At 37.4% G+C, this 26,235-nt stretch overlaps 1 protein-coding gene across 1 annotated transcript; it reads right to left on the bottom strand.

Annotated features, from left to right (window-relative positions):
* Positions 1-5,976: 5,976 nt before the first annotated feature.
* LOC137033627 (uncharacterized) lies at positions 5,977-7,439 on the bottom strand. The gene is made up of 3 exons (XM_067405723.1): positions 7,031-7,439; positions 6,539-6,720; positions 5,977-6,356 (listed from the first exon to the last, which is right to left on the bottom strand). Exons 1-3 carry the CDS (start codon positions 7,179-7,181, stop codon positions 6,015-6,017), a joined length of 675 nt encoding a protein of 224 aa, XP_067261824.1. The 5' UTR covers positions 7,182-7,439; the 3' UTR covers positions 5,977-6,014.
* Between the last annotated feature and the right edge of the window lie 18,796 nt (positions 7,440-26,235).

Genomic DNA, 26,235 nt, shown 5'->3' with positions numbered 1-26,235 from the left:
ATTAATTAAACATGAAAATGCACTAAATAGCAATAAAATTCACTGCTGGTAGATATTTTTAAATGGTACAGTTAGTGCATTAACTTTGGCAGCTCTAAAATACTAAAATTAAAATAAAAGCAAAAACTGAAACTAGAAAACTTAGTGTTTTACTATTGGTCCCCACACAGCAAGCAAAACCTGACCACACACACACACACACACACACACACACACACACACACACACACACACACACACACACACACACACACACACACACACACACACGCGATTGGCACGATTTTAATATGAAGCTTTCTATACCCTAACACTGCATCTACCCACTTACTTAAACTTTTTTGTCAATTTTGTATGTATTTGTTTTATATTTAGTCTCTTTATTAAGTCATTTTCTTCACAGGAACAGAAGGTTGGTCCAAACAAGGTGTACCAAATGTCCCTGCAAGGGGACATTTGGTAGCAGAACCACACTAACCTACACATACAATGCAGAGTGTTAGTGTGTGGGATTATGGGTAATGTCAGCTCTACTTTTTTTAATATTTATAAGCAGGAAGGAAAGGAAACTTCCTGGTGTGTCATAAAGCAGAGTGTCCAGACACCTCATAGCTGTCTGATAACCTGCCAACACCCCAGCAAAAAGCCCTCACACGCCTCTCTCGCTGCTTCTGCTTCTATTCTTCCCTCTCTCTCACACGATCTCACCTACAGCACACAATCCGTGCCTGTCATTTTCACTCAGGCTAACTCTACTTTAAGAAATCTTGAATAAAACTTTAACATGCACTCCTGAGAACTCCTGACTTAAATATACAAGAATTCCTGACTTAAATTCTGTACAAGTTTCAAGTTCACCCAATTGATGTTTAAAGAACAATTTTTTAAAATGATGTTTAATGAACACAAAAGGAATTATCCAGTAATATGAAGCTGTTCTTTTCCGTACAGAAAAATAGCTGATGACCACGGCTGCCCCAGGTCCTCATCCACTTTCATTGTGTGGACATTTTTTGAGTTTCACGCAAGAAAGTCATACAGGTTTGAAACATCATGAAGGCAAGTAAATCATGAAAAAAAAATAATAATAATAATTTTAGGGTGAACTACCACTTTAATGGAATTTTATAAAATGTAATACATTTCTAATTAGTTATATTAATAATTAATTCTTTTTTCTACTTGTTTAATAACGATCAAGACCAGGCAGATACAACACTGATTCTCTCATTCTTATTTTATTGTATTGTTAATAGAATCATATTGGAGGGATGCACTCTTTTTTTTTTTTTTTTTTTTTGCTGCTTTTTATGAGTTTTTCCATAAGTGAAGTTATTTTACAATTCCAATCAAATTGTAAATATGATCTGATTATTACTCTACTGAAGCTTATGGAGGCAGACTTCTCAATGCCCCAATGGCTCTGAAGTAAGTGCAGACAAACTGGCTCACTCCACTGCTCTTCTTATGGTTAAATATTCATACAGTAGAATTTATGAATCAATAGATAATTTATAAAAACTGGCAACTGACTAAAAAGAGGCTAATTAATGCATGTAGTTAACAGTAGTGAGCACGCACGTGTGTGTGTGTGTGTGTGTGTGTGTGTGTGTGTGTGCTTTTGTTTATATTACATTGTGGGGACCAAATGTCCCCATGATGTAATATAAACCTGAGTTCACCTACATCGTGGGGACCAGCCAGCGGTCCCCACAATGTAAATGGGTTTATAAATCATATAGAATGAGTTTTTGTGAAAAAGTAAAAGTTTGCACAGTTTCCTGTGAGGGTTAGGTTTAGGGGTAGGGGCAGGGTAGGGGGATAGAATGTACAGTTTGTTCAGTGTAAAATGCATTGAAGTCTATGGAAAGTCCCCACAATTCACAAAAACAAACATGTGTGTGTGTGTGTGTGTGTGTGTGTGTGTGTGTGTGTGTGTGTGTGTGTGTGTGTGTGTGTGTGTGTGTGTGTGTGTGTGTGTGTGTGTGTGTGCCCACATTAGTCAGCTAAATATTCCAAAACCTCCTTTTGGGGATATAATCATCTGGGAAAAATAACTCATAAATAACATTTATTTTTTATTATAATTCTAAAAAAATGTAAAAATTTTCTGAAAAAGTTACAGTTTGGAATAGGTTTTATCTATAGCAATAATAATTAGCTTTATTAAAACAAATTGAGAAGTCTACAGCATGTCCCTATTTAGCTGACAAAGTAAATGGCCCTGTGAGATAAAGTGAGAGAAGACGTGATCAAAAGACAAGAGAAAAGTGAAATTTGTGTTAGTATTGTGCTATACTTTTTTATTTAGCTTTCAAGGAGACTGGAGTTCAAACAAGAATAACATTTTTTTTTTAAACAAACCAATCAAAATCCCATCTAAGGTGGACAGCCAGTGATCACCATATAATTTAGTTTTGACATTTTGACATTTATATAATACCTCCTTGTGTTCAACACTGGACAACAAGTCTATTTAAAGCAACCAGATTCAAATTACTTATATCTTTTTTCTTTTCTTTTTTTTTTCCTCTGTATTTTTGAATGTTGCCTTCAAAAACCACTTGGCCTAAAAACCTGCATGACACTTCTGAAAGATAGTAAAACCTGTAATCACCTACGTAGATTGTGGGGACAATGTAATGAGTTGGTTAGAATGCCAAAAGCTTTGTGTAAGGGTTAGGTTTAGGGGTTGGGGGCGAGAAAATATCATTAACTCAGTATAACAACAACAGAAACTATGTGTTAAGTCCCCAACATGACAGAAAAACAAATTTGTATGTGCATATGTGTGTGAAAAGCAGAGGAAGAAAGAGAGAAATGCAGATTTAAAATGACAAACTGCTCAGTGTGAGAAATGACTGCTGGTGCGTCATGCTGTAAAACTCTCACATATGATAAAGCAAGAACATTTGCAGAATTAACAGTCCTGACAGAGAAGCTTCACTTTAAGGCCGGAACACACCAAGCCGACGGCGACGAACTAGTGGCGACGAAAGCAGACTGCGGGGTCGGCTGGCGTCGGCTGGCGTCGGCAGCGTCTGGGTCCAAAGTTGCCCTGACACACCAAGCCGACGTTCGACAGCCGACGGCCAAATAGCACGTCCGTTCTGCGCCTGCGTGAGATGAAATGCCTTTCCATGCCAGCAGGTGGCAGTAGTTTGTGTTCGTTGCTATGGTTCGTTGCTAGGGAGACCGGAAGAGCTACAGGGATACAAAACATAAACAAAGGTGCATGAAAAACCAGTTCTCGCTCATCACATACGGATTCGTGTTATTTCAAAAATGTCCGACACGTTGCAAATGGCACTGGCTTTGTCAGCCCTTGGTCTTTTGCTTGTGGAAGAGGAAAAGAAGAAGCGGATGAGAAAAATACGGAGAAAGCGCACTAAATGGGTGAAACCATGGATACTCCAGAGACAGGCCCAAGGTGCTTTCCCGAACCTGTGTCGAGAGCTCGAGTTACAGGAAACTTGTGGTTTTAAAAATTTCGCTCGGCTTTTTTCCCACTCAATTTCACATGTTAAAAGAACTTATTAGTCCAATCATACAGAGAACAAACACGAACTACCGGGATTGTATCTCCGTGGGGGAACGTCTGATGATTACACTACGGTTCTTGGCAACAGGTAAGGTTATTCGTTGTTTGAACATTTCATTAAAACACCTTTTCAGTTGTGTTTATTTTGGTGTATTATGAAGCATTATAAAAGTGAAAAGAATTTTATTATTTTGTATCCAGTTGTAGCCTACTTTAAAAAGACACAATGTATAAAACATTATTATGGTTGTTTGTAGCACAATGTCTTTAATAACTGATAAAAAAAATATTTGCTTTAATGTAGTGTAGTACAAATGCATTAAAAGTGTTAGATTTGACTCTGTAAAAGGTGTGGAAAATTAATAGTGGAGTTATGTGTTTGTAATCTTTGCAGGAGAAAGCTTCAAGAGCCTTTCTTACCAATTCCGGGTGGGAATGTCCACAATTCAGCAATTTGTTCCTGAAACCTGTGCAGCAATCTACCAAGTCTTAAAAGAGAAATACCTAAAGGTATACATGTATCTGTTTAATGTTTTTTGTTTTAGCCCAAAAATGAGCAATTTTTTTGATCTCTCAGATATTGTTTTAGGAGGCCTCTGATGTAGAAATTAAAGATTTTTCAGTTTTTTTACATTTTAATAAGGGTAATTTTAGGGTCTTATATTGTAGTAGATAAACTGAAAGAATAGACAGGATGGTAGACCATGTGTCGAGGGCAGAGATCTAAGTATTATCCATCAAATTATAATTTCAATGCAAATAAAATTCCACTACTACATTCAAACAATACAGTCTGGCTGGCCTATTATGCTCTCTACTTATCATACTAAAAGAACACATTCATCCCCCCAGAGCACTTACAGGTTCATATTCAAGACCATTCATACCTGTCCCTGAACAATGCAACAGGCATCTCCCCCCAAAATCCAAAACATAAAGAGCCTAATGCTGACCTATAAACACTTCTTCAACCCAATAGCATTGTGAGGACGAACAATAGAACCCATTAACTATGTAAATGTGATCTTGAGAGAAAAAAACATTTGCAGGCATTTTTTTTTAAATTTTTGAAAGTGATGTTGTAATTCTGCAGAAGTGGGCTTTGCAGGGTTAATTCAAGAATGTCAAAATCACTGAGTTATTAATGGTCTGACGAGTTAAACTAATTTCTTTTAATTATATTGTTTTTTAGTGCCCAGACACAGTGGAAGAGTGGCAGCAAGTAGCCGTTGGATTCCAGAATCAGTGGCATTTCCCAAATTGCCTGGGTGCTCTGGATGGAAAGCACATTAACATTCGTCCCCCTCCAGGATCTGGATCTAAATTCTTCAACTACAAGCATACATTCTCAATAGTGCTTATGGCACTGGTAGACAGCAACTACAGATTTCTGTATGTTGATGTGGGCTGCAACGGGCGCATTTCAGATGGTGGAGTGTTTGGGGGATGCTCATTGCAGGATGCCTTGGAGAAAAGAACATCCAACATTCCTGCACCTGCACCACTTCCTGAATCAGACCAGCTGGCCCCTTACTGCATTGTGGCTGATGAGGCATTCCCCTTAAAGGAATACCTCATGAAGCCATACCCGAACCGCAAGCTGTCTGTAGAGCAACGCATATTCAATTACAGACTTTCGCGAGCTCGAAGGGTGGTTGAAAATGCATTTGGCATCCTGGCAAATCGTTTTCGCGTCCTACTAACCACCATTAATATTCAAAGCACTGCCAAAGTGGAGGACATTGTTTTGTCTTGCTGTGCTCTGCACAACTTTCTGCGCAAAGAGTGCTGTGAAGTGTACATGGCAGGAATCGACCAGGAAGAACAAGATCATGACACTGTCCCTGGAAGATGGAGAGAAGACCCTGGCCTACAGCAGGCCTCTCTGCCACGCACAACCAACAGTACAACACACGCCAAACAGCTCAGGGATAAACTGTGCCAGTACTTTAATTCGGACACCGGTGCAGTGCCCTTTCAGTGGGGCAAAATATAAGCATGTAGCAAACTTGTTTCTTTCCCCCCTTGACCTTGGTTTATGTTTTATAACAATGGTGTGAATTTGCAAAATAAAGTTTATATTTTTACATCATTGTGTTTGTGATTTTTTTTACATAAAGAACAGTGAAGTACCTTTTACACAAAGTCAGTGTTTTATTTTCAAATGTGCAAAAATAGCATTAAGGTAATTTACAGAAAAATATCAACAGTTGGTATTTAAAATAAATAAAATGTACAGAAATATAAACTTTGCATAAGTACTCTAATATAACGTACAACTAAGCGTGACATATTTACTAAATGCTACAATATCTGTTTACAATTTTGCTACATAAAAAATTACAAGTGTGTATACTGATTGGAAGATGCATCCAGTGCATGGTTGTGGCCCACTGAATATTTGAAAATGCAATTATCAACCTCATGCTGGAAATGTGGCAGTAGATGTGGTGGCAAATTCCGCATTCTGTGTTCAAGATTTTGCAGTAAGCTGAGATGGCATCATTGGTGTTTTCCTGTGATGCCAACTTTTCAGAGTTTTGCCGATGGTGCGCATCAAGTTTGTGGATTCCTCGCTGGAGGATTCGTCTTGCATCTTCCTGCGCTTCCCTGGAGGCTTTGGTTTTATGTTGGAGCTTTGCAAATGGTCCTTTCTCATGGCTGTGGACTCAGTTCCACAGATGGTGGATTCAGCCAAGGGTGTACTTGACCGTAGGTCAGCATCACTGAAGCTGGGGTCTTCATGGGTGCCAGTCCAGGTGTCACTGTTGGTACCATCTGAGGGTGAACAGGAATCACTATCAGCCGCAGGTTCCTTAAAAACATAAGATACAAATGTGACAAGTTAATGTAATGGCTTGACTTAATATGCGGAGTTACTTGTGAATAGACTCTTTTAAAGAAGCACTTGCCATCTTACAAAAAGCAAAATGTTTATTTTATTCTGAAATTAAACAATAAATAAATAAATAAATATAAATATATTTGTTTATTTACCATGATCATTAGATTTGAAGTGCTCTCCTTCCTTTTTGTGTGAGGCTCTAGAAACTGCAGGCGGTTCAGGATCCATTGCTGCCTGCCAGTCTTCTGAGCTCCAGAACTTCCTGAGGGTCCTTGTTTCTTATAACGCATGTATTGGGTTCGCAATGAATCCCACCGCTTCTTGAGCTCTTTTTCTGAGGGACAAAGTAAAATTTTGTAAGCATTAAGTGTTATGGCTGCTTATTTTGTCACTTTAATGAGTATTTGTTATGCCAACAAATGTTACTTTTTGCTGTATTGTTAATTATATTATTAACAATTTGATTAACTTTAATATTATTATGAAATATGAGATGCTAGCACAGCACATATTAATTACTGTCTGTTTCCATAAACAAACTTAGTTTGGTACACACAAAACACTAAAATGGTTATATTAGTTTTACTATGGACTATTGAACAATTACAAACAAGCTTTCTCAATTGCCAAAAAGGAAATCTTACCTGATATGACGAGTTTATTTTCGATCTCACGCCACAGTTCAGCTTTCAGCACACGGTTGACATAACATTTTTCCGTAATGTCATACAAACCCGGCCTTTCCTGGATCATGTTGATCAATTCGTCTTCACTTGCCTCGTTCCAGATAGCCATGTCTTTCACGTACCTAAGGTAAACAATGTGTGTTCCCTCTTGACTTCGTCGTTTACTTGCTTCGTCACTTCCGTTTTTCTTTTCTCATGCACTGGTTCGCTAGCTGAACAGCCAATCAGAATGATCATATGGCCCGACGGCCCGACGAGGTCCAACGCCGATTCAACATTTCGAATCGGCCGAAACAAAGCCGACGAGGACCAACTTCAGCCGACGGTGCAGAACACACCGAGGAAACTTAGTCGGCCGACGAAGAAAAACTGCCCGACGGCCGACCGTCGGCTTGGTGTGTTCCGGCCTTTAGAGACACTGTCAGACTGACAGGACATCACCACAGCTCACCCTGCTGGCCTCAGTGAAGTGCTACATCCTCACTACACACAAAACATCTGCACAGACATCTCCCACCATTAACAGCAACTGCTGACACCCTGTTATATCCTAAAATCCAAAGTAATCCCAAAGTCCCAGAGTTCTAAAATAAAATGCATTAAAATGTATTCAAATGAGCATGCTTCAACTGCTCTTCAAGAGAGTTCATTCCTTTTTAGCCAAATTAAAACACAACATAATAAAGACTGAATATGAATAAATCATCCCAGTAATCACAAGCACTCTCATTCACATTTTGAATATGCTTGTATATTCAATATCATAATGTCATAATGTTTTTTTTTTTATCAAATTTTTGATAAACTGCTCAAATCTTCAGGAAATCAACATGCACAATTACAAATGACTCAAGACAATAAAGTGCTTAAAGTTCGCACATATTCAGAACAAATTACTCAAACTATTTCAAACACACACACACACACACACACACACACACACACACACACACACACACACACACACACACACACACACACACACACACACAAGAAGTGTCCTCATGAACCATGTTTACGTTGTAATACCCATGTCATTATACACATTTGTGACCTCATAAACCATATATACAAGAACACAAACACACGTTTACTTAGATATTTAATAGGGGCATTCCATAGAATTCTATTGTTTTCATATACAGCCAGTAAAACTAATCTAAACCAACATACTTTTCCTAACAGATGACAATAATAAAAAAAAAACTTTATTTATTTATTTTTTTTTTACATCCCCAAAAGGAAATTTTTTCCAGATTTAGCTCACATCTGGGTAATAATTCATAAATTAAAAAAAAAAAAATGTTTATTATTTCTAAAAAAAATAAATAAATAAAAAGTTTTCAAATATTTTGCACGATTTAGCTAACTTCGAGGGACAAATTTGTCCACAAACTACGGCTAAGTACATACATACACACACAGCTCTGTGGTCTGGATATGATTTCCATGCTTTAGGAGTTTTGGAAGTTTTTGGAGGCCATGCCTGCTTAATTTCCTCTGAGGAAACACAAACCCAGACTCTAATCATCCAAACACACACAAATACGTATAGAGGCTAACACACACACACACACACTGTAATCACTACCTCACTGTGCATACAATATTATACTGTTTATTCCAAATAAACTACTAGCGAGAGAGTGTGAGTCACTGCTGTGCCATAGGAGAGAAGAAAGACAAACAGAAAGAGTGATTACAAGCGAGTGAACAAGAAAGACAAAAGCAAAGGAAAAAGTAATATCCTGTTTGGCTGAGGGAAAAAAATAAACACATTAAAAAAAGACGAAGACTGAAAAAAATACACACAGAGAGTTTCCATAGAAGAAAACATGCCTTGATGACAGGCTTTTGTGCATTTATGATCCTTGGTAAAAATTTCCGTGTTTATATTATTGTTTTTATTTTACAAATGAAGAAGGAGGTTGTATGTATGTGTATGTGGTTGTGTGGATGTATTTGTAGGGCAGCTAAAAGCAGGCAAGGAGAAATTACCACACTCATTTATCACTTGTGTTATCTGCCCTAAAGGCCAACACCCAAACACACACACACACACACACACACACACACACACACACACACACACACACACACACACACACACACACACACACACACACACACACACATCCTAACACACATGCTCCTTCAAACCAGTTACAGGAACATCGAAAACTTTCACACCAAACTTTCTGCAAAAACTTTCCATAAATCCTTGAGAGGCTTACGCATCAAGATTTAACAAATTCTACAAATTTGGCTTTTCCCTCTGGAAAAAAATTAACAGCAACAATATATTAAGTGTTTGTATTAAGCATTAAGCTCAACTCATTTCTCTGTTATTTTCCTTCCTTGGCACAGCAAATGTAGTATTTACTATTTATATTATTAACATACAATATTTGATTAAGATCTTTGAAACTTTCAAAAGTTTTAAAAGTAATTACAAATGTATATAAAAAAATAATATTAGTGTGTTATAAAGGAATCCATATAATTAATTCTAATTCAGTTTTTGCACAATGTTACAAAGCAGTTTTTAGGTAAACAGCATATCAAGATCAGAAAACAGTGATAAACACTATGTGTTACAATGTTGATTTTGCTCATCCTGTTGAATTCGTTTTGCAGTGGTAATTTCTTTTTCAGCTTCTGAGTTATTTAAGTTAGCTGCAAAGACTTAATTCAGGTTTAGTCAAGCCATTTCTGCTCACTGAGAACCTAAATGAATCATTAATGTGTTTAATCTGCTTTTGACACAATAAGGCTTGGGCAAGTCTGTAACTAACTAGTCAGACTGGTCAGGGAAGCTTGTATGCATGTATGATGGGATTACCTCAAGATAAAAAAACACTGAATTATCTGGAGATAATCAAGAGACCCCCGTCAAACCATATCTAATTTAATCCAAATGCACTGAATTTTAAGTCAGAGGTTGAAAAATACTGTCTATGTTCTCAGGCAAGGCCATGTCTGGGTTTCCAAAGCACTTTCTAAGACGATGTCTTACCAACATGGCCTGCATAAATATACAGGCCAGTATATATAACTTTGAATAATAACTCATTAACATTTTTCATAATACTATACTGTTAATAATTGATGTACATTCAGATAAGACTTTAGTGGTGCACAATATGTAATCACCATATCAGTATTAGAGCATGTTTAATTTATAAGTAACTGTCAATATTGGATATTTAATATTGGTATTGAAACTAAAATTATTATGGGCGTAATGGCATGAATACAATTTTTTCTGATTATAATTTTATTGTAAAATAACTGATCTGTTAAGAATTATATTGTAATAATGTTTGTTAGCATATTAATGCAAGTCATAATAAAGTTTTTTCTGCCACATGACATTATAACATATACCTGTTGCAAAAAGTTTAAGTGCAAAGACTAAACCTTGAATGTCACAAAGAAAACTAATTTGATAATAAACAGAGCAAATACCGTAAATCTAAACAACTCGGCAGAACTTTACCATACTTTTGGCAGAACTTTACCATACTGTAAACAAAATGTAAGTATAACCTTGCTCAAGGGCACAGTTTGATCTCACTGTCCAGTTCATGACTTACCTGAAATTAAATCTCCTCCCTTCGTGTTAATACACCAGATCATTAACCATCCGGCTATGATCTGAGCAGAGACTTAGGAGACTTTGAGGAGGAAATATTTGGGCACTCTGCTGGAAGACTAAAAACACACTGGAGGAAATTTGATTTATCTAATCTTTTATGGTGATCAGTCAGTCTGGAGGCAAGCAGAGAGTCAAACAGTTTTGGTTGGTACAGTTTTGAACCCAAGATTTATTGATTCTTCACTTTCAGAGTACATTTAAACCTCTGAGAAAATGTGTGCCTTCGAGTTATTTGAACCGAGTGAATTATAAAGCAAAACATGAAAACAAACTTGAGGTTGCCTTTTGTGAAAACGTGTGTGTTTTCATGTGTTCACTACAGTCATGAAAAGTATGTTTATATATTATGGCTTTGATGTACGCTCCAGATCATTTGCCAGCTATACTGTTGATACAATTAGCGTTCTGCACGCATCTTCTATATTATTATGTTTTATTAAAAATGTCTCATGTGCCAGATGTTCAAATTAAGAACACAACCACATTAAATATATAGATTTCAGACTACAAACTCTATTCGGTATTACTTTGTGTGAATAAAATGACTCTGCAGATTATTTTAAGGTGCCATCTAAGAGTATTACGTAGTTATACAGTTAACATATATATTCAAATCAGTATTTCCCTGGCCTGTCCTTAATACAGAGAGTCCATGAAGAGTACTTAGTCCCAGTAGAGCCAACATCATCTGGGTCAAAGACTGAGTGGAAAACATGTGTTCTGAAGAGAAACACAGAAAGAGAGAGAAATGATGTTCAGATGTGAGCATACAAACCACTCACTGTGAGAGGACATACAGATAGAGATCAGCAGAAACTCAATCTGAACTGAATGTATTGAATTACATAAGAGATCTAAGAGACATCTTTTGTTACCCCCACAGCAACAAACTCTCTCCTTCTTATACACACACTTACACACATAAAATAGTCAATTCAGCAGTCGATAGTATACATTAGCACTGGGACCATTAGGAGTCATGTTATGGATTGTCAGCCAGTGATTCTAGAGCTTTTTAAAACAATTATAACCATATAATTCAAAAATACACTCACTTAATTTGGACTGATAATCACAAACACTCATCAATATTCTCTTGCAATTTCAACTGTCAGACTATAATAACCTGAAATATAACAATTACAGTCTAAACAGTGCCATCTCCTCGGCTCTGATGAGAAAAGTATAATTCACACTTAATATTCAGCACAGGTAATACGTGTGATGCATTCCTCTGAGGAATCTGCTCTTGCGTTTGTGCGTTTTGAGAACGTTAATGGCCTGTGTGGATCTGATAGAGGAAGAGAAGGGGTCTCGAAGAAATTAAGCAGCAAAAAGCTGCAGGCCAAAATATGACAGACAACAATATTTCATACATTCCAACACACACATGCATAGATGCACCTTCTGAGCTTCAGTAAATTTCAAGCATTTAAACGTCACCAAAAACACACAAATATGCACCGTTGCAGGTTTTCTCATCTATTTTTCATATCGACAGAAAAAGCGCACAAAGGGAGGAGGGGTGGTGTGAAAAAGCTGTAAAAGTGGCGGCGGGTTGAACTCTCCTGTGTATGTTCTACTACAGCACCATTTTCACATGTATTTTAACGCTGAAAATTGATCACTGGGGACCACAATGCATTGAAACACAGGCCTCCTGACCACATACGCAATATAAAAATATGTTCAATAAATGATGAATACTTAAAATAACAGAAAATTGCAGTTGGACTACTGTTAACTCATTCATATTCATAGTCATCAAAAGACAAAATATGATTGCTTATAATGAATATAGCGTTTATTTTATTTATTTTTTTCTTACATATTAAAGTTTTGATTACTCCAATTTTTAATTTTGTACTGGATATAAACATTTTTTTTTAATAGCTAAAGTATTAAAAAGATATGATGGCCAGATTCTTTAGCTAAGGACTGATTCTCTCACAACAATTATGGAAATGGGATTCTTAAGTAATGTGTTTTGAGTTTGGAGACCTAAATATTTTGGAAATGAAATGAGTTTTAAATTGAAAATATGAAGTTTTTTTTGTGCAAAATCTGTTCAAACAATCAACAAATAAAAAGTACATCATTTACAGATGAAAGACTCACTAAACAGCCCTCTGTGTTTGTGGGTGCGGGGCTTTGTAGATGAGTGCATATTGTCCCTTTAAGAGCACAACTAGGTCGGCGGTCGCTGTGGCGTCGGCTGTGTCTGCGAGGCTAGTGATCTGATTGGTTGTGATTTGTGGGAGAGCTGATCTGATTGGTGGTGATGAGGTCTGTTTCACAGGGCCTGGCTCATGTGGGCCAGGTGTCAGAAAGCATCGTTTCCACGCCAACGCATTACAATGAGACTGGAACAAAAGGGCTGACGGCGCAACCTAGAGAGAGGGGGGGGGGTCGTTGTGGGGACCGAGTGGGTGAATGGAGTTTAACTCCAGACTTGCCTGGCATAATACTGAAAATGCAGATTAACCTCCACTTTCGAAAGTAGAGCAGAAACACAAGAGGTCAAACTAGCCTCACCTTGGAACCAGACAAAACAACCAAGAATCACCTACATCAAAATACACAGTAAAGATAAATTTTTTACACTCTTTTACACAAGCATGTCTTACACAAATTCACAAACAAACAGCTAGGCCCAAAACCCATAGAAAAGAGTAAAAAAAAAAGCATCATACTTCAGGCCCTAACAACAACACTATTCACACAGCCATCATACAGCCACTCTTTAACTTATAATTTTAAACTTAAACTTTTTTTATCCACACCAACAGACACAAGTATTTGGCTTTGTGTCTGCACTTCCTTTGAAGTACTAAGATGTCAGATAAGTCTTAACCATGAGGACCATTTCAGCCTTCATCACACTGAAACATTCTCGCACTGCCCCCTAATGGTTCATTCCACACTGCAAGGCACATGGCACCCTTCTACAACAGATAAGAGAGCATCCCATCACTAGAAATGGGATAGTCAGGGGCGTAGCACCAAATTTTGGGCCCTGGGTACAAACCATCTTGCTGGGCCCCTGTACCAAATACCATAGTGATACCAATGGGTGGGGTATTGCATTTTTATCATAAAAACACTTAAAATGTAAACAAAATAAGCCACACTCTGATTAATATATTTTTGTTTCATTGTCAAAAGTACTACTAACTTGCTAAAGTATCCTTTATTGTCACAATACCCTTTTTAAAGTGTAGGCTAAGTACAAGTTAATTGCTGATTATTTGTCTGTTTAAAATAAATGCAGACTATAGAATCACAGGGTACACTAACCGCCAAACTAGACATTCAGTCTTTGAATTACGTTTTAAAATAAGTCATTTTCAATCATTAAGATGTGCATTAAACTGAGAACAATCCTGTACTTAATGTAAGAGCGTGCGCGAGCTAATTTGCATAACAATGCGGTAAAATAGGCGCTAACGATCTGTGTTTTCGCGGGTGTTAGATTTTGATAATGGAGGGAAATATACAGTGTTTTCATGTAAAGTTCTGACTCTGGGGAGAACTGCAGCAGAAAAGGAGACAAGCTGCGCAGGCTCCGCCTCCGTCTGCTTCTCACTCCGTTATTTACTCAGAAATATTGTTTGCTCGCTATGTAGGGTGTGATACTATAAAGTATTGGTATATTATTCAAATAGAGTACGAACATAAATGTATGCTATTCTACCTGGAGTAGATATTTATGTTAAAACAATGTCAATGCTCGATGATGCATTTGTAGCTCACCTTTCTTTTCAAAAACCTGAGTGAGCAACTGCTTGCCCTCATTTGCCTTTCTCTCTTTAATCTTCTTTTCTTTTCGTTTTTGAGCCCCTGATTTTCCTTTCTTAAGGAAAGACATGACTCTTCCCCTGTCTTCCTAGTTCATATCACGGCTAACTCCAGCTCCTGCCTCATTAACTGATTCACGAATCACCGCAGGTCCGCAGAAGCACCTGACCTGCGGGTCGTACCATTTACATTGATTCGAGAGGGGTGGTGGGGCCCTGCACAGCATGAAAATGACTTTTTTTATACCAAACCAGTGCCTAACTACAAGTTTAGTTTTGCACAGCAACTTTTTTATTTGTAAATAAATGCTATACAAATGTTAGTGCATGTATATGTATGTATAGAAAACTGACTTCTAAGGGCCCCCCCCTGCCTCGGGCCCTGGGTACTCGGTACCCTTTACCCCCCCAGTCCGACGCCCCTGGGGATAGTCAGCTCATGAATGGGAAGACAGCGTAGGTGTAAGTGACGAGACTCATTACACTTAAAAGTGATGCCATTGAGAGAGTGAAATTTATTTACTGTACAGTGATCATGCAGAAGATCAATATGTGTGCGTGTCTGTGTGCATTCACAGAGAGAAAAGATGGTCTAATTATCTAATCGTTTCTGTTGAACGATCGTTCATCCCCAGCGTGGCATTTGGAAGACAGGCATCAGAAACTCATTTTAATGCCTATTATTAGTGCACACAATACTGAGAGTAGGAGTGCAGAAGTGAGGAAGGGAGAATGGTGGGCGGCTATGTGAATGTCAGATTCTCCTTTATTAATGCTGGAATTTTGTAAAACAAATTGAATGTTTTCTCGGGTTGGGCTGAGGCACATAACTTACTCTGCACAAAATCACACACATTAGGTTTTGCTATCTTCATGGGGACTCTCCATAGACATAACTTTTATACTGTACAAACCGTATATTCCATCCCCTAACACTAAACCTACTCATCACAGAAAACTTTCCACATTTTTACATTTCAAATAAGCATTATTTAGTATGTTTATTAATCCATTTCCGTCATGGAGACCGCTGACTGGTCCCCAAAGTGTAATTGATCTCAGGTTTTACTATCCTTGTGGGGACATTTGGTTAATTTGCTTAGCTAAATTATCTAAATGGGACATTCCATAGACTTCTATTGTTTTTATATGCGGCTAGTTATAAAAACCAAACCCAAACCCACATCCTAACCAAAAACATTTTTTATAAAACCTTGTTTACTTTTATTTACAATATTTTTTACAATTTTTAATTTTATACTGTTGATATTTTAATACAAATGAGGACACTACCAAAAAGAGGACAAACACACACACGCACACTACTAAACCAAATGTCAATACAAACACCGCCAGCAGTAATAGTATCAACCACACTGACAGCAACATAAATGCCCACTGAAGTGCCTTTAAACGTGCAGCAATTGTATTCAATGTGTTGACGTAATTTCCACTGAAACAGGAAGACAGGGCGAGACATATCCTCCCCTTCTTTAAAATAGGCAATAGCGTTTAGTTTATCACAACTCGTCCAAAGCTATTGAGCTCTTCACTTAGGGGTAAAACAAAGCTTGAAATACACGAGCCGCGATATACTGATAGCGAACAACTGACGGCGGCCACGCTGCTGAGAGCGACGGTTAGATGAATATGTAAATATGTGCTGCGCACTTTCCTCTCAATAACAAAATAAAAACACAACGGAGAAAACAGCAAACTTTTTTTAATAAAGCATAAGAAAAGCATCTGATCATAGCAACATGCATATCCATGTTTGCTCGGGCTCTGCAATTCGGCACTCTGGTAAAGTCCCATACGTTTATTTATATTTCACTTAATACAATAGATTGCTTAAAGTCAAGCAGCTTTACCGTATTAAACATAACAAAACCTTGTCTGTGTCTCATTTCAACAGAAGTACAACTTCATTACGTAATTACCACGGACCAATGGTAGTACAAAGGTGTTTACCAGCCGTAGCGAACGTTACCGGAAAGTTCGCTTTGGTAAGCTGTTTCGGACTCCCAAAAATAAACTCCAAACGAAGTTTGCTTTGGCCTGATTTTGTTCGACATGACATCACATCAGTTTTCAATTTTGCTTGAAGTATATGGGGACCTCATATAGTCACAGACTTCATTCACCCCAACGGAAAGCATATTTAGACTATCTGATTGTTTCCCTATACCCTATCTCCTATCTAGTGCACTACGTGCCATTCACCATGAAGAAATAGTAAATGTGTGAGCAAGTTACCGATTTCAGCCACAGCTTCAGCGTCTATTTATAATGTAGGGGGCGGGACACTTCAGATTCTAGAGAGCATTTGATTGGACAGAAAATCTGACGAGAAGCTGAAGTGCAGGGTGATGTCATCAAAATCTATGATCCATATTGGCGGAAGTGAGAGGCTGTACATTTTGCTTATATCTTCGAAATGCGAATTTTGTCATTGTTTTGGAGCACATTAGCTTATAAATAACAGTAAGGCAAACATATTCATACTAAAAGCTAAAAAACAAACAAAACAAAAAAATTCAGGGGAACTTTAAGGTCATCAGAAACTGACAACACTAATATTATACCACTTACATCAATATTAGTAACAAACAAGGAATAGTTCACCCAAAAATGAAAATTCTGTCATCATTTATCCACCCTCATGCCATTATAAACCTGTATGGCTTTCTTTCGTCTCTGGAACACAAAAGAAGGTACTATATGAACTATCCCTTTAATGATAAGTACGGATGACTAAATATTATACATTTTAACAGCAGCCATAACATGACAATAATTATCACATGACAATAATTATCAGATTTATGATAATTACATGACACCCCCCCCCCCCCCCTTCTCCCCTCAGTAATATCAGTGTAACATTTTCAGATCAGTTACAGCTTATTTTACATCCTGTCCTGCACTGATTTGCTCATATATGCATTGATTTTTTTCCTCTGTCCATCCCAATTCACATCAGGAACAGAAGCTCAATGAATCTGATCCTCATGTAGTGTGCTGGGAAGATTCCCATCTCCCAAAAGAGTAAAAGATCTAGTACTCACATTGAACTGAAACATTCAAAGCACTTAAGTTCTTTATTTTAATTGGTTCAAAAAAAGTTTTAGTTCTGGTAAAACTGTCTCTCAGCAGTATTTTTTCATTTTGAAATACAAAACTAACACACCTCATATCAACAACAGTGGTTTGCTCAGGGAGGATCTTAAAAAAATTTAACCTTTATTTAAACCTGATATTAATCTTTATGAAAACTTTTTCATTTTTCAGCAATAATGAAAGATCTCTAGCAGAATAAACAAATAAACCAATCCTCATATATGCCAGTGGCTGTTTTTTCTTTATAAGCAAGAGCATGAAAACAGTCCTGAATGGAAAGCTCTTTCATCTTTAAGAGAACGACTTTAAGAGAAAGACTTCCTTATCCACGGATGCTTAAGCATCCAATATAAACTGAGACAGACTCAGCAACAACATTATTGTGCTGCCTTTGTGACTGCTTTTATACAATAAAAAAGAGCCTTTTTGATTGAGATGAGAGACATTTCAACATTTAGGTTTTACGTTTCAGCCCTCAAGTTTTTCAATGCACATCAACACAAGGTTAAGAATACTGTAAGATTCTGTAATGACCTCTCGGTGCATCCCAGATCATCAGATCCATTCACAAAAATGTGTGTGTTTTGATTTGGGCAGTAGCCTGATTGTTGAATCTGTGGGATGTAACAGGGGAGGGGGAAACCAATGATCATTCAATTAAATGCGCTGGTTTTTGTGTGTGTGTGTACGTGCATATGTGTGTATGAAATGGGAATCAGAAGGAGTGTGTGTACGTGTGTGTGAATAATTATATCATGGTTGGATGCCTGTTCACTCACTGTGCAGCCAATGATGAGCTGATTAACAAGGATTTTAATTATTCACCAAAACAAGGTGCCCTTTCACACACACTGAAACGCCACAGTAGCAGACAGACGGTGGCATCCTGTGGCGCCATGGTTCTCTGCAGACACTGAGATGTTCATTGTGCCCACCATCTTGTGTCTAAATATATCAAATCACTGCAAGCAAAAACACAACATACTGTATGCATGCACACATCACACACAACTAAACGCACATGCACGCACACGCCAAAGAGCGAGGGAACCCAGCTGGCGAATCCTCTGGTGTAACATCTGATGTAATTCGATTTTAGATGGGCTGCTGTATGGTAAAAATTTCTGTATATCTAAACGAACAATTCGCTCACATGACTTCCATCTGGGAAGTGTTCGGTGGAGATGGACTGGAGCAAATTTGTTTGTGACACAAAACCAAATGAAATGAGCTTTGCTGAACGCTCGACTGCACATCAAGACACTACAGAGGCTGAAATCATGATCTGGTAAAGACGTCAGCAGACAAATTTTTGAGTGCAATAGTACAGCAACAGCAAATGCTTGGACAGTATTCTGGTAGCAGTTGGTTTTATTAAATGAGGTCTTGCTGAGCTCATCTGTTATAAAAGACGTACAAGTTTAAATGCGACTGAAGAGCTTCCTAAAGAGTTGTGTGAAGTTTTGGGGTGTCCAATTCTGTGGCTGTGGTTTTTGCTTCAAAGCATTGTGACTGGAATATAGATTTGCTAGAACAGCAGAGTTCAGTGAAACTGTTTTCAACAGCTTTTGTAATCCATGTCTAAAACTGGATTGATGACAGTGCAGTACATGAAAATATTATCTAAGACATTTTTGATTTGAATGCGTCTTTACAATTAAAGTGAATAGGCTGATTGTTGAATTTAAGAAAGTCAGTCATAAATATACTTGCATTTGATTTGTGACCTAAAAATTTGTATTCATTTGTCATTGTATAAAACATAAGATAAATTCAATTAATATGGAATTCGGGATTAAACTGAAATTTAGTAATTCTGTGATTAGTTGGGGTGAGCACTGAGTAGATCAAGCTCATAATTAGGTGGGACCACCCTGGCCCAGATTTAATTGCAACGGATGGTATTGTTGTCTAAAAAAGAGGAGGTCAAAATAGGTGGGCTGGTGCAGAGTAACCAGGCATGCCTGCTGGCATGACCAGTCGCCCAATGAAAGAAAACAAAAGGAACACAGAATGGAGCTGGTTAAAACTATATGTTATTGACTCCCTGATCTTAATGGCAGAAGGAGCTCAGGGCTTTAGGTCTGAGGACGGCAGACTCACAGATTAGTTAAGATGTTCAGGCAAACACTAAAACAGATGTTACAGTGCAGCATTTCCCAAAAGGTGGCCCATGGCCTGTATCAGAACAAAGTCAAACTGCTGGCTCCTTACCAACATTTAGATCTAGCATAAGTTTGTTGACTTCAACTAAAACTAATCAAAGCAGGCTACTCTCTATTGACTGTGTAGATTCCAAAACTATGAAGTAGTTTTAGGTTTGTTGACTGCATTACAGTTCATTATCACTTTAAATAATTGTTGCAAACTTTCTTTCAAATGAACAAAACTAAGAAGCTGTATGACTTATCATAACAAATTACATGTAGAAAAATTAAATATTGTCTAAAAAAATGTTTAATATAAAATGACTGTTTTCTATTTTTAATATATTATAAAAGTAATTTACTGATAGCAAAGTTGAATTTTCAGCAGCCATTACTCCTGTTCTTTTCTACACTACTGTATGAAAAAGAGCAGCTTGTACAGAGGTAAATTCTGATTTAGTGTTTGAATAAAAATAAAAATAGAATTTTCCGTTTAGGGTGAACTATCACAAAAAAAAAAAAAACACTTTTCCCTTGGAAAAGGCATATCTGTTATTGATGGAGCTCTGTGGGTGGACAGCACAAGGGTCTGTTAAGCAGAGTAACTGCTGCACTCCCAGCTCTAATAGCATTTCACTGCATTATTGATAAAGCATTGTAGTGTGCCAAACTGAGCGAGAAAATAAAAGACACCATGGATACCGTGACATGGCTCATAAAATTTCCAGGCTATAACATCACTTCTCTAATTCTCTTCAGAGCCGTACTGTAGGAAATGCAAAAGATTACAACCTTATGCTGTATAATGCGTGCTGGCTTAAGGGCCAAATGTCAGAGAAAGTGTGTGAGCTTAGAGAGACCTTTGTTCTTTTTAGGCATCCTGCTGAGCAAAAAACCATAATTCTTTCTCAGTGATTCATCACTGTCATCTCAATCATTTTAAATTGAAATTGAAGCCAATGAAGCTTTCCACTTCCATCTCGCCATTCCTGTAGCTCAAACAGTAGAGCATGCTGCTAGAGAACATGGGTTAAATTCCTATATTGTGTTCTTTGAATGCAATTTAAGTCATTTTGGATACAAGGATCTGTCAAATGCATAAAAATAAAGTAAAACTGTCCCTGTTAGTGTCATGTGTCAGGGTGTGTCACCTCTGTTGTTTGTTATGGTCCTGTCATTTTCCGCAGCCCGTGATTTTAGCAATCAGCGTTGCCTTACTGCGCTGTGTGCACAATCATGAGCTGATCTCTTCCACACCTGTCGCTCGTTCCCTTTACCCTTTATATTCCCAGCTGTGTCTACCCCTTGTTGTCAGTTGATTACTATTCATGTCGCGCGGATGTTTCATGCTCTATGCTCTCGTTCATGTGTGTTTACATCTGTTACTTACCTGCCCGTGATTGTGCTCAGGAAACAAAGAGTTTGTAGCAAGACTGGTCTCACTTGCTGGTCTTGGGCTCGTCCTTCAGTTGGTCACCTTGAGTTTGTTTCCTCACGGTGGTCTCCTCTACATGTGTCCGCTGATGTGTGTGCGGAGTACATGGGAGCCACCACACAGAGAGTTAATATTTTCACTGTCACATGGACTGTTCTAAATGTTCCTAAAGTTTTCTAATAAACTTTACTCACATTTTTCACTGCAATTTAGTCCTCCATTCTGAGCTCCTGACAGTTACTGTAGATCCAGACAGAAAAAAGTCATGAAAGCACTGAAAAAAAAAGGGGGAAGAAAAACACGGGACACACACTAATGCATATGTTCATGACAAGATTGACAGACAATTTCAAGGAGCATCAATCTCTTAAGTGAAATCCTCTAGTCCCAGAAAACAGACGTTTTCCATTTACACACATGGCCTGTAGACTGCTGAGGCCAAAGGGCCTTGAGGAAACATCTCTTCTGCTGAGGCAAAAAGGCCTTGAGGAAATATCTCTTCTGCTTGAGAATTCTTGGAATTCATTAAATCAAAGCAGAAAAGTATGCAACTTTCAATGCCCTTCAACAAAGAGGTGGTTTTGCATGGGGCTGAGAGGGTGTTCTTGTCCCTCCCTTATCCATTCATTATACATTATGAAGCTTTTCGCACTTGAGATCTGGACAGTGTCCATGATCTCAACCATGGACACTCTTGTTATAAAATTGGCACACTGCAAACCATAGAATTACCTGTTGGGTCACTGTTACAACAATAATAACAATGTCCTCGAAGGCCAGATGCAAAATGCAAGGTGGGGGTATTCTGACCATACCCATAAGCCAATATGTTATTCAAATAGCCATTAAATGGCCAATATTAAACACTTTACTATTTTGTCTAAATAAATTAAAAACAAAACACTAAAAATCTAGCAATTTAAATCCTACATTATAATGTACAGTATGAAAAATGGAGTGTTAATAAATTATTTAAAGATTAACTTTAAGTGGGCTTTAAATTAATGGCAAATGCCATCTAAAAGCAAAAATAGGAATTAATGAGTATGTGCAACAAAATAGCAATATACTGTGCATCGGAAAGTTCAGAGCAAAATCTAACAACAGTAAGTTATGCTCTGATCTTAATCACTTAAGTGTTCTCATACTGCAAAGATGATGCTATATTATTTTCATGATTCACAAAAAACACAGAGATCCAGCTTCCATCATCCATTTTTAGTATCTCTCCTTCATTGTATTTCAGGAGGATTGATCTGCAGTGTCAGCAGAGACTCACATTTCATTCTCTCAAATGGGTAAAATATGATCAAAGGGAGGGAGAATATAATATGGCCAATAGGAGATACTCTACTGAGCAGACAACAAAATCAATTGCAGTGTGATCTGAGCTAAAATTAAGTTCTGAAGAAGACAAAATCTGACAAGAAGATTGAAAAGAGGAGTTGATTACTTTTCATTTAATAGCTGCTTTCTGTCTAAAGTGCCTTTCAATACCTCAATTGTCAGGACAGGCTCCAGGAGCAACATTGGGTTAAGTGAGTTGCTTAAAAGCACAATGGTGTTGTCATCCATACCTGGGATCAAACATGTGACCTTTCTGTTTCCAGCTCAGATCCTTAATTACTAGGCAAAACCACAGAAGGCCTCTGAAAAGACTCTGAAACAAAGAAAAGCATTTATATATCGACTGGTTAAAGCATTGTGTTACATTAAATCAGTTGAATAATATAAGAATGTATTGATGTTAATGTCATAGCATGTAAACATATAAGCTCAAGCAAGCAGGCTCGGTCTGCACTGTTGATCATTTCAACAGTGTGAGCTGCAAAAAAAGCTGAAAATGTCATTCCCCTTTAGGTGAAGGTTACAGAGATTCTTTTTTTCAGTCAGAATGATCCAAAGGAGGAAAATAAATCAGTTGTATTGACTTATAACACATGAGATTACTGATAGACTTAACATGAATGCCTGGTCATTACATCTGAGAAAAAGAGAAGGAGAGAGAGAGAGAGAGATGAAGGTGAACAGAAGGACTGAGAGATGGAATTCGATCTTAATAACATGAGAGACCATGAGAAATATGATCTAAAGGGCACAAAGTGTTCAGAAGTGTCATACAATATCCTGTAATCACTAAATGTTTTTAGATTTTTTTCTCACATATTCATTCTGAAATCCTATCATTCACATTTCTTTTAAACTTCTTCAAAGTATCTCCTTTTTTTTGTAATCCACATATGACAAATTTAAATAAAACATCAATATGATAAATACATACTATCTTTCTAAAGTAAAACACAGTTCAACAGTAAAACTGAGCCACTTGTGGCCTCTATTTTTGTGAAATGGTAGAACTTTAAACCACTAATAGTCCTAGGGTTTTTTTAAAAGGGTATTCAAAAAGGTCCTAAACAAACAGGAAATGGAAGAGTAGTTAAGACTGAGAAAAAGACAAATGCAAATACTCAGTTACTCAAAAACAAACATCCTGTCATCATTGACTCATCCTGATGTTGTTCCAAATCTGAATGAATTACTTAAATAATGTCACTGTTTTCCATTCCATGCAATTGCTATGAATGGAGAATGGAGTCAAGCTTTAACAATGACATAAAATCTCCAATTTTCATACAAATATCATAAAAGTAATAAGACAGATTTTTCATTTTTGGGTGAAATAACCCTTTGTCTTGTTTGTGAAACCGAAGGAATAACTACTGAATAGTGTAACTTCAGCTTAATATAAACAAATTCGCTAAAATACAGTAGCTTATTAAGCTCAGCCAAAACCAGACTTAAACACCAAAGAAAAAATACTGTAAACTACAGCACATACTGTAGGTGCCCTCAATTCAATCTGACAGCACTCTGGCCTACACTAAAATCAGATTTTCAAAATGTGAGAGACTACAAACATGACAATTAAAAAAAAAAAGAAGAAGAAGAAGAAAATCATAGGACTTAACAGTTTTGTTCCTATAGTGTGTGGAGTGCTGTGATGTGACCAGGACAGCACACCACACACTAACAGATATTCACAAACAACCATTCAATGCAAACACAAATTCAACATGTTACATATTTATGATTCGAGATCGGTGTGGCCCTGACAGTTTTACAAGCAGATTAAATCAATCTTAGCACATCTACCATATGATAAGCACACCTGATAAAATAATCTGTAGAAGCATCAAGATAATCGTGACTTTACCAAGGATTGTTGGAAGGGGAGAATTGGAACCAAAATCGGCCCAATTATCTTGTAGTGTGTGGGTGCCTTTAGACAGGAACAAGGGCAGAAATTTCCCAAATCCATGAATACAAAACTGGTAGAAACATCCTCAGTAGAAGTCTAAGTCTCATTCCTTACCAAAGATTTAATTTTATTTAATTTAATTTGTAGAAATTTTAAATAATTAAAAACTTTTAAATCTTTTAATGTGTTTTCAATGTAAAATTGTACCAATGGATGGTAAAAAAAAAATAAGTTCAACCAAAGTATGTGTGTGTGCGTGTGTATGTCTGAAAGAGAGAACACTTGTACACACTTCACCAAATTGTAATAGGCATGATCTAGGCCTTGTCCAAAAACACTCGCGGTCTTCCTACGAGTCCGCACTTTTGTGGCATAATGCCACTTTGACTGTCGGGAAGATGTCACCAGGACGGGCTCAGCAAAAGTATCGACCGCAAAGAGGGCTCTCGCGAGCACCCTTCTGAAACCTAAAATTGACAAATGGGATGCCCTACGTTCTCGTGGACTTAACGGACATGTGCACGCGGCAGCCATTGTAAGTCCACAAGACTGAAAGTGCTATAAAGTGTGCCATTTGGGACAGGGACTACGTAGTCCGAGCTGCCACCAGTCCCATAAACATGGTCACCACATTCAAAGAACCTGGTCCTGGCCATTTTTTTCCTTCTTCTAGATATTCTGATAGCAAGTTTTGCTGTAGCAGACAAAAGTTCAGTAGTGTCAACTTATTTTTCCTATTTTCTGCATATTTTGGATATATCATAAATAAATGTTTCAAAAAATAAAGCTTCAGAAAGGATCATTTAACTAAGCACACTGTACAAATAAATGAAAAACTGTTTCAACATCAGAACAAAAAAGACAACACATCCCTACAGAAGGATTAAGGTGCACCACGTCTGTTTATGGCTATCGACCCATGTAAAATCATCCACAGAGAGAGAGAGAAAGAACAAGGCCAAAAAAGCAGATGATGAAGATGAGATAAGATGGGTTTCCTGAAAATGGGAAAGAGGAGGGTAGTCTGAGAGACGAGTGTGGTGAGATGAAAGGTCAACATCACTGCAAATGTCAGACAAACAAGGAATATTTTTAGAGGAGAGATTCAGACAGACAGACACTGAAACAGAGACTATGATGCATTCACGCTATATATTTTGATGCCACCGGTGCCAGTTTCAGCTATGATGTTCAGTGATATGACGGAGAAGAACCTTGTAAAGGTCATTTAGTGTAATTTGAATACAGTATTGTTTATGTGAGCGACATCTGTTTGAGTACAAGATCAAGACTTGTCTTCCATGTTTATGAATGAAGCCAGCAGCAATCAGAGGATATTCTTTCTCTCATTTGGCTCATGTAATCAAGTGAGTTATGAGGGAGAATGAAACTGAGAAATGAAAGGAGCAATGTTTATGACTTTCATCTTTCACACACATGCAAGCTCAGATGGATGCAGACTGAAGCTTCCCTTCAAAAAGAGACAGAAACATAACCTTGATTGCTGCCACAACTGTTGTGTGTCCATTTAGATGGATTGTCTGTCCCATGGATAAATTTACTGTCACTTGTTCTGCCTCTGTATGTGTCCTTTTAAATTTGCTAAGGCATATCTCGTGGTAAGACTAAAACACAACCAGAATAGAGCCTCTCCTTTTGTAACATTTCAAAAAGAAATAAAACTCTGAAAAGACATGTATATGAAGAGTTTCGTTGCAAAACGAGATAAATCCATTTTTTTAATTTT

The sequence above is a fragment of the Chanodichthys erythropterus genome, chromosome 13, assembly GCF_024489055.1.
Source record: "Chanodichthys erythropterus isolate Z2021 chromosome 13, ASM2448905v1, whole genome shotgun sequence".
NCBI classification, from domain to species: domain Eukaryota; kingdom Metazoa; phylum Chordata; class Actinopteri; order Cypriniformes; family Xenocyprididae; genus Chanodichthys; species Chanodichthys erythropterus.
The sequence above is the reverse complement of the archived record's forward strand: the minus strand, read 5'-3'. Positions and strand labels throughout refer to the sequence as shown.

What these genes read in the sequence shown, in the direction of transcription:
- LOC137033627 (XM_067405723.1), bottom strand. Translation starts at nt 7,181, where the DNA reads ATGGCTATCTGGAACGAGGCAAGTGAAGACGAATTGATCAACATGATC. An exon ending in AAATAAACTCGTCATATCAG is followed by an intron (nt 6,721 to 7,030) that starts GTAAGATTTCCT and finishes TTTGTCCCTCAG; the next exon opens with AAAAAGAGCTCAAGAAGCGG. An exon ending in CTTCAAATCTAATGATCATG is followed by an intron (nt 6,357 to 6,538) that starts GTAAATAAACAA and finishes TATGTTTTTAAG; the next exon opens with GAACCTGCGGCTGATAGTGA.